The 9304-nt window shown below is 50.4% G+C and overlaps 1 protein-coding gene across 1 annotated transcript in view; it reads right to left on the bottom strand.

Moving 5' to 3' along the window:
• The window catches only part of nol6 (nucleolar protein 6 (RNA-associated)), a 20469-nt gene extending 15355 nt beyond the window's left edge, over nucleotides 1-5114 (bottom strand). The window contains exons 1-12 of the mRNA XM_062542769.1: nucleotides 4949-5114; nucleotides 4343-4555; nucleotides 4038-4154; nucleotides 3753-3929; nucleotides 3351-3519; nucleotides 2853-2987; nucleotides 2280-2443; nucleotides 1919-2039; nucleotides 1649-1707; nucleotides 1312-1413; nucleotides 885-1000; nucleotides 351-528 (exon numbers count right to left, since the gene is read on the bottom strand). Coding sequence (XP_062398753.1) covers nucleotides 351-528; nucleotides 885-1000; nucleotides 1312-1413; nucleotides 1649-1707; nucleotides 1919-2039; nucleotides 2280-2443; nucleotides 2853-2987; nucleotides 3351-3519; nucleotides 3753-3929; nucleotides 4038-4154; nucleotides 4343-4555; nucleotides 4949-4993 — 1596 coding nt within the window. The 5' untranslated portion in view covers nucleotides 4994-5114. The remainder of the gene's footprint in view (nucleotides 1-350; nucleotides 529-884; nucleotides 1001-1311; nucleotides 1414-1648; nucleotides 1708-1918; nucleotides 2040-2279; nucleotides 2444-2852; nucleotides 2988-3350; nucleotides 3520-3752; nucleotides 3930-4037; nucleotides 4155-4342; nucleotides 4556-4948) is intronic.
• Nucleotides 5115-9304: the final 4190 nt, after the last annotated feature.

Genomic DNA, 9304 nt, shown 5'->3' with positions numbered 1-9304 from the left:
CGGTCAGGGGTGCATTTCCCCAAAACCATAGTTGCCAACTAAGTTAGGAACCTTGTTGGTTGCAATGCAATTTCCCATTACCAACCAACTAAGTCGCTGACAGGTTAGCAACTATGGTTCTGGGAAATGCACCCCAGATCTCTCAGATCATCATCAGTTACACCACAGCCAAACCACCCCTCTTGCAACTGATGGGAGTTTTACTGTAGGTAGCTATAGCCAGGGGGAGTCAGCAGTATGTTCAAATGTATGCATTCACCAAGTTGTTACAAAGTTTCTGAGAGACATAACTGAGTAATGGACACTACATGAACACTGCATCCACCCATCAACCAACCAACAAGCCTCACCTCAGGATCAGCAGGCAGTGAGTGGGCGAGCACGTGGATCCGTTCTCCAAGCCCTCGTTGCAGGAGGGACAGTAAAAGAGGTAGCGCAGTGACAACGTAGTTCCCACTGTGGTCCATGAGCTCGCTGAAGAGATTGAGCTTCTTGCATGCGGACTGCATTTTGGCCAACCCACTGAGCCTGAGAGAGAAAGAGAGAGATATTAAATTAGATTCGATTAGATTAGATTCAACTTTATTGTCATTGTGCGGAGTGCAAGTACAAAGACAACAAAATGCAGTTTACATATAACCAGAGGTGCAAAAAAGCATGTGATAAAGTGCCATGTGATATACAACGTATAGACAGGATAGGGTATATGGAATGAGGTGATTATCTGATATATATATATATATAAAAAAAGTCACAAAATGTTTATGACCAATTCAGCCCTCACCCTGCCATCAGCAGCCCACCTAAACAGAGAACTGATTCCAACACTGGACAAAGCCACTACTTTTCAAAACCAGGGGCAGAATGTTCCCTGGACTACTCACTGGAAGACGTGGTCGTAGGTCCTGACCAGAGGCTTGGGCGTCATTAACATGGCCTGGAAACCGTCCATGGTGGGGTCGTCCCAAAACCGCACCGACAGCGACGCTTCATGCTGGATCTAGGTGATTGCATTAAAACCCAATAGCCATTAATACCCAAATTCAAACTACCTAAACTGACAGACTAAAATACACCTCAATTCACAAATAATTAAAAATAGTCTACGTAGGGCCTCTCTCATTCATCTATTAATCTATCCTCCCTTCCTTCCTCGGTCCTCGTTGCCACTGATTTAGATATAGAATGATGGGGCGGAAACAATGGGATAGTCTATCCAGTGTTCTTTATAGATCAGTGGGAACGAGCCTGGAGAAGGTGCCATTGTCAGTCACAAGCTTACAGAGGGTTAGTGTGCATGTTTAGTCTCACCTGTTTGTAGGTTTGGGCGGTCATATCGGCACAGAGATTAAGGTGTCCAGAAGGGTCCACAAACACGACTTGGAATGCACTGTGGAAGTCTGACAGGCTGGGCTGGGAGTTGGAGAAAGCAGATGAATATCAGGGCTGATGGACAGGAAATGATCTATGCCTGAAATTATCAAATACAATTCAAAGACAATATGTAGAATAGCCTTTGCAAGCTCAAGCCTGAATTCAGGCACCACGCCTGAACCCTATCAGGCCTGGGGTATTTAATGAACGGTTCACAAATGAGTAGACCACACACACAAACTTGACATGTTTTGACCTGAGATAAACTACTCACGGATTTAGAGTCAGGGTTTCTGGCCAGGGTGATGCCATTCTCTGTCAGGTCTGTTGAAGCTGTGAGGGAGAAGAAATCACGTGAGTCTCATGCAAAACCACAGGGAGACATGAGAAAGTGCTCGCACTAGATTTGAACTGAATCATTTCAAAACATGTCCCTGGGGCAGTTTAGAGACAACGTAAACCACAGATTGTGTTGTGTGCGTGACAGTGAACCAATGTTTAATGGTCCTGAAATGCCAAGGGAGAGCTGAAAATTAATCCTCACCCAGGAAGTGTAGGGCATTCCGGAACAGCTGATAGGCTGACATGTGGTTGCTGACTTTGTGAGAAGTAAGAAGGTAGGCCAGCAACATGGAGGCCAGAAAGCCACCAAAACACCCCGAGCCCTGCATGGGAAGGTTACGAAAACAGGGATAGCTTTAGCAATGCACATTTTACACAGGGCTGAAAAAACAACCACAACAGGAATTCATGTTACATGCATCATGTAAAGCCAGTGTTGATGTGGTCCATAGAGTTAAACAAGTTCAAACTAAACCTTTAAATTACATATTTTAAATGATGATATACTCATCAGAAATCCCTACCATCCATCGTAGTGTCAAATGAGTATGAGGAGAACCCACCTGATCCAACTCTCTCTGTCTCAGCCACACCTTCAGTAAGGCTACAGCGTCTTTGAAGGCGCCGCACTGATCTCGGACTGCAGACAGGAACTGGAGATGGGCCGCAGGAAGATGGTCTCCCAGCACTGTGCTGTTGTAATGTGGGGTGGGGGTGTCGGCGCCTCCTAGGAAAGACACGGCATAAACAACAACAGAGGAAGTCAAGGCAATGGCACTGCGATAAAGATACACATTTCTGCACACAGTGCTTTAAGCAAGGGGTTGCACGATTTGGGGGAAATATTTAAGTTGCGCCTTTTCTGAGCTTACTGCCTTTACACAATTATCCAGTGTCTTTAAAGGCATAACAGATAACTGTCTGAGACTGTCTGAGTTACGCCAACAAACGAGGACCCAATCAGTGAAAAAAATGCAAACATCAAGTTGGCTAAGATTTTTTTTTTCTCATTACATTTTTTATTGCCAAAAATATCATCAATAACATGAAATAACATATTACATATAAACACACACAAACAATTTTACTTACTGAAACCCCTGCCCTCCCCACCCACCACATGCTAGTCTCTTTACCTGGCTGTGGGGCATCGATGCCTGTGTACCACTCGGTCTGGATCTTGCTCTTGCAGGGGTGGAGGTGACTCGGCTTCAGGAAGTCAGAAGGGGGGCAGGCGTGGACGCGTAACGTCAGACTACTAGCATCTTTACCTGTAGGTTACACACAAGTAAAACAGACTGTCTTCAAAAGTATATTTCTTTAAATCAAAGAACACCAAATGTGAGCATGTGCATAGCCCATGTTCTCTCCAGCATTGTCCCAGCATGGCATAGTTGGGTGCCAGAGGGTTTCGCTGAACGGAGAGCTGTTAATCTGTCAACGGAATAGGCAAATCCAGATTTACCACACAGAGACCTGGATCTGCCAGGATGCTGACGCAAACACCACTTTTAGTAAACACGTAGAGTAAATAAAACATGGGTTCAGTCTGTTTCACCAGGTGCTGTTCTCTGGCTAATTCAGGAGAGCTAAATAAAACTGTGCACTAATATTTAGGCAAACAGATCACTTACCTGGAGGAGTCAGCAGCAAGATGGGCCGGAGGCGGTTGCCATGGAGACATGAATAGCGCAGCGTTCCAACCTCTTCAGAGGAGAGGAGATGCTCTGCCAGACCAGCAAGGTATAGCGCCCTCTTCCGGGAGTACCGCTGGTTGATGGCATCCATTGGATGTATTACACTCTAAAAAGCAGAACGATAGTAAATCAGTGGACCGGTGTCTCTGCGAGAAGTAATAGTGCTTTTAAGACAACTCAATTCTTACAGAATTTCACAACAGAACACCCCTTTAATATTCATTCTTATTTTAGAAAAATATTCATACAACATATGCAAGAACTTCGTGATCACACGTGCATAATATGTAACAAATACCAAGCAGAACATCTATGTTGTTTTCCATAAGTGTGACTTACAGAAGGGATGGTGACCATCAGGTCCACAGCAACTCGTGGTTTGATGCAGGTGCCCAGCGGATAGCTCCCAATCAGGGACACCGAGGCTGGCGGCTCCATGTGAAACTTGCCTTTGGTTGATTTGGGGACCAGGATGAACGGCACCTCCACCTTCGACAGCCATGTGGTGTCACTCAGCTGAGGAGAAGCAAGAGAAAACGCAGAATGAGATTGGTGTGCAGTCAGACGTCTCATGATGTTAAAAGTCTGGACACTGGCCCTAACATTCCGTCACAATACACTGACCTCAACCACAGAGGACTCTGGCACAGACTGGAGAAGTTCAGTGATCTTCAACACAAAGGAGTCCACCAGTCGCTTCTTGTTCTCACTTAGGGCCACCTCCTTCAAGAGCTCCTCCATCTGTTCATTAAAGGGAAACAAGAAGTTAGTACAGCAATTCTACCACAGACTGCACACAGTATGACCTCACATACAAAAAAGATAAACATTAAAAAGTGTAAATATGTTAACCAAACAATGACAAATGTGATGCTGTACTTGTGACAGTCAGTCTCCCAACATGCCAAATGCATCATCTTTTTACTGACCTGCATTTTCAGCAGGCTGCAATGAAAGAGACTCTCGGTCTCCTTCAGCTGGTTCAACTCCTCTGGAGTGGGAGCTTTGTATAAATCCTTATTGGACACTTTCAGTGGACGAACGAGATCAGTTTTAGAAGTCTTTTTCTTTGATTCGCCTTTGAGGGCTTTCGTCGGCCTCTCATCCCCATCTTCATCCAGATTCGGCTCAATGGATTCCGTCTAGACATGACACGTAAACAAAAAACATACAGTAGGCAAGTTCTGAGGCTCATTTAGATTACAGTACGTCGAAAACACAACCTTTTGGCTCAATGCACTGCCAGCGTCTTGTAACTTAAAAATATTAAGGTTTATCAATAAACCAAGGAGTTGTGCAAGAGTCGTTTTGATTGACTAAACTGACAGGTAACACAGTTTGTTCAAAGACAGGACTATCAAAACTCTTGAAATGTGTTATGGTCCATATCCAATATGTGTTGTCAACAAACATGGTTACAGGAGAAGGATCTCAGCTGAAACAGCAGGCATGCTAGCGGTGGCTAAAAACTTTCAGAGATGTAGCAAACGTTACTCTCTTATTAGCGACACTGATGATACAAATAAGTATTTTACCTCATTGTCAACGTCCGTAGACGTTTCTTCAACCTTCCTCTTCATTTTGATAAATATTACTCACAAAACCGATTAACAATCTTAAAATGTGTACTATTCAAAATAAATGTGCATGAGCATAGCATCTCACATGGCCAAAGTAGGACTACTTCGTCAACAGTGTTCTTCCGATAGCCTTAGCAACTGGCACGTTGTCGCCACCAACCGGTGTGGAATGGGTACGGAAAACAATGTTGCAGTGAGGTTCTCTTTCAAGCATTCGTTCGGTATCTCACTATGGGACACGCCCTCTCGCGGGTTCCCCAGAAGCCAAATATCATTACGCCAGCCACTATTGGCTGGACGACTGACGTATGCGACGTGGAGGAGGTACGCCCACCTCCCTTATAAGCCACGGCGCAGCGTCATTGCCTCAGTCTAAAACCTCTTCTCGCCCCCAGAGGCTTGCTCTCTCGTGCACAGGTGTTCATGGCTTGGAGGCTTAACTGTTCATAGAGCGAGGTAACGACTCGGTCCCCGAACGCTTCCTTAACGCTATATTCATCTTCGAAGAGCATTGGTTTGGACTTGGCTAGTCTGTCTCCAAACAGTAGCCTCTCTGCTAGTCTGTCGCCAAACAGTAGCACGCTAGCCTGTCTCCAAACAGTAGCCCCCAAACTCTAACGCTAGTCTGTCTCCAAACAGTAGCCCACTGCTAGCCTGTCACCAAACAGTAGCCCCGCTAGCCTGTTACCAAACAGTAGTACCCCAAGCTAGTCTGTCACCTAACAGTAGCGACCGCTAGCCTGTCACCAAACAGTAGCGAAGGAGCATGTCTACGCAAGTACCCCCCCTCCTCGCGAGGAAGTGCGATGACCTTGCTAGACTGTGCTTGTGTGGGAGCAAGATTGCGGCTGCTGACACCCACCAGGTGTGTGCCGCGTGTCTGGGGCTGCAACACGCCCGGACCGCGATAACAGCCCCGGGAGTGTGCGAACACTGCGCCCGTCTCTCCCACCGGTCTCGCCAACGCAGGCTAACACGCCTAGCTAACTTCACCGGCGACGACCCCATGCTCGGAGCGGATGACCTCCCTCCCCTTGAGTCAGCAACCCTCACCCAGGAGCCGACCGGCACTGGAGGAGTGGACGCCAGCTGGGGTGACCAGCTCGACGCCCTATCGCCTATGTCCGACGCTGAAGACAGCCCAATGGGTATGCTAAGCGCGACTGGCGAAGCTGAACTCTCCTCGGAGGATGGCTCCGTCGACCTACTATCCCTCGGGGATGAGGATGGCGACGACCTATTCCCTCCAGCTACTCAGACTACTCGCCCGGGCGGCACGAAAAGTGAAAGCACCACCGAGGCTGACGAAGCCGCGAGCGTGGGCCTTCACGACGTCTGCAAAAGAGCAGCTGCAAAGCTCGGCCTTGCTTGGCCAGAGGCCCAGAAGGAAACCGTTTCCTCTCGCTACGAGGGAAAGAGGCTCCCGAAGGCTAAAAGCTCCACCAGACAACTGCTGCCCGTTTTCCCCGAGTGCCTTGAGGAAGCGACACGGTCATGGTGCAGCCCATTCTCAGCGAAAAACCCGGCTCAAGGAGTCGCGGCGCTGGAATGGCCCGACATGGAAAGCGGTGGATTCGCCCACCTGCCCCCTGTTGAACCGCTCCTGGCCTCCCACCTCCATCCCGCCCAGAAGTCTGCGATGGCCCCCTCGGGACCCGCATTCCCCTCCAAAGCCGACAACTTCCAGTCCGCCATGACTGAGAAAAGCTACAAAGCTGTGGCTTCGGCGGTGAGAGCTCTCAACGCCTCATCTATGCTCATGGCCTACCAGGCCGAGCTGGAGGAAGACTTCACATCCTCTCCCAACCAGCCAGCTGTCTGGGACGAAGTTTGTGTGGTCACGGACCTAAGCCTACGGCTACACAGGTGTGCGGTGCAAACTGCGGGGCGGGCTATGGCCCTTATGGTCTCTCAGGAGAGAGCTCGCTGGCTAAACCTCTCCAGCCTCTCCCACAAAGAGAAGACTCAGCTGCTAGACGTGCCCGTGGACCCCAAAGGCCTCTTTGGACCAGCCGTGGCCACTATGCAGAAGCGGTGCGAGGAAAAGAAGCGAGACGGCGAAGCGCTGCAGCTGTGCCTCCCCAGAAAGGCACAAGCCCCCGCTCCCAAAGCACCCAGGCAGGCGTTCTCCGATGCAGCGACGCGCGCGCCGCACTACCGCATCCCGAGACGTCAGCCCCCAGCCCAAACCGCCACTCAGAGCCTCGGTAAGAACCCCGAGCTCAAAGGTGCCTGGGCTAAAAAGCCCTTCACCCCCAACGCGACGCAGGGAGGTCAGCACAACCCCCCGGCCGCGCAGGGAGCGAGGAAGAAGAAGCGTGCCTAGCACGCTCCTTGCTGGCGAGAGGGGACGAGTTCAGCCAGGCACTCTCCCCTCCCCGAGCCACACCGGCCCCGTTCCTGGGCCTGTTCAAAGGGGCACGTTCCCTGCCCTCCAAGAGGCGTGCAGAGGCCACAGCGGCGCTCGCAGTTCACAGCCCACCGAAGCGGAGAAGAGACATGGAGTGCCAGTTCGAGCCCCAACAGTGTCTCACAAGCACACACCAGTGCCCCCCTTCACAAATAAATGTTTCGGTGCGCAGCCAGGCCGTGGGCCAAGGGCGTATCCGACAAAAGAATGTCAAAAAATGTCATATGAACAAAAAAGCTCTCACAAAAAAGTACGAGCAGTGTTCAGTGGCGAGGGTGTGCAGTCACTCCCTAATAACGCCACAAGGTGGAGCCAGAGCTCCACCGGTGACGCTGGGCACAATAAGCACGCTGGTCGTGCAGCCCACGCCAGCTCGGCCACTAGATGGCGTAATTTCGCCTCTAACCGAGCGCATTCAGTACTGGCGCATGCATGTGCAGTCAGACTGGATAATAAAGATTATAGCGAAGGGCTATCGTCTACAGTTCGCTACCCCCCCGCCCCCATTCAACGGGATAGTACAATCCCATGCCACAGGGGACTCCGCTCGTGTTTTACAGGAGGAAATAACCTCCCTGTTAAACAAACAAGCGATCAGAGTAGTTCCTTTCGAGCAGAGCCATCACGGCTTCTACTCAAGGTATTTTCTGGTTCCAAAGAAAGGAGGGGGGCTGCGCCCAATATTAGACCTACGCGCTCTGAACAAATACTTAAGAAAGTACAGCTTCAGAATGCTAACCAACGACGCACTGATGCGCTTCGTGCGCCCAGGCGATTGGTTCACCTCGGTAGATTTAAAGGACGCGTTCCTACATGTCCCAATCTATCCCCCCCACAGAAAGTTTCTCAGGTTCGCCTTTCGAGGCGTGACCTACGAGTGGCTTGCCCTCCCATTTGGCCTTGCGCTCAGCCCCCGTGTCTTCGTAAAAGTCACCGAAGCGGCTATTGCACCGCTCCGGGAACAGGGCATTCGCCTGGCTACATTTATCGACGACTGGCTGGTGGCCGCGCGGTCGTGCCAGGAAGCGCAGCAACATACGGCTCTCCTAACAGAGCACCTGATGTTACTGGGTTTCAGAATAAATTGGGAGAAAAGCGTTCTGCGCCCATGTCAGATTACCACCTTTATAGGGCTGTCCCTAAACTCCGTCTCATTCAGAGCGTGCCTGTCAGAGGAGCGGGTCAAAGCGTTCCGCGCGTGTCTCGCGCTGTTCCGCAGGGGAGCCACTGTGAAATTCAGGGTCTGCCTCAGACTCCTGGGTCTCATGGCGTCAGCCTTGGTAGTCATACCACTCGGCCGCCTGTACATGAGGGCTATTCAGCGGTGGGTGGCATCGCTGAAATTAAATCCCTCGCGTCACGGTCACCGCCGTGTCGCAATCTCAGCAGCCTGTTGCGCTGCGCTGCGGCCCTGGAAACGCCCACTCTTCCTCACGGAGGGTACACTGATGGGCGCTGTCCTACACAGGAAAGTGGTGACGACGGACGCCTCGTTGACCGGCTGGGGAGCCACTCACGAGGGCAGGTCGATAAATGGGCTATGGGACGTACACATGCGAACCCTGCATATAAACCGTCTAGAATTAATGGCGGTCTGGCTCGCACTCAGACACTTTTTGCCCGTCCTGAGGGGACATCATGTCTTGGTCAGGACAGACAACACCACGGTGGTGGCTTATGTCAACAAGCAGGGGGGACTGAGGTCTCTTCATATGCACACGTTGGCACACAGACTGATTTTATGGAGCAGCACACGGCTCCTGTCGCTGAAAGCCACACACGTCCCCGGTGTATTGAATTTGGGTGCAGATTTATTATCCAGGGGCAACCCCCGCTACGGAGACTGGACTCTCCACAGCGATGTGATGGCTCAGATTTGGTTGCGGAACGGTCAAGCGAAA

Source organism: Sardina pilchardus, chromosome 8 (assembly GCF_963854185.1).
Source record: "Sardina pilchardus chromosome 8, fSarPil1.1, whole genome shotgun sequence".
Lineage (NCBI taxonomy): Eukaryota > Metazoa > Chordata > Actinopteri > Clupeiformes > Clupeidae > Sardina > Sardina pilchardus.
Note: the sequence above shows the minus strand (reverse complement) of the source record. Positions and strands in the feature narration are given on the sequence as shown.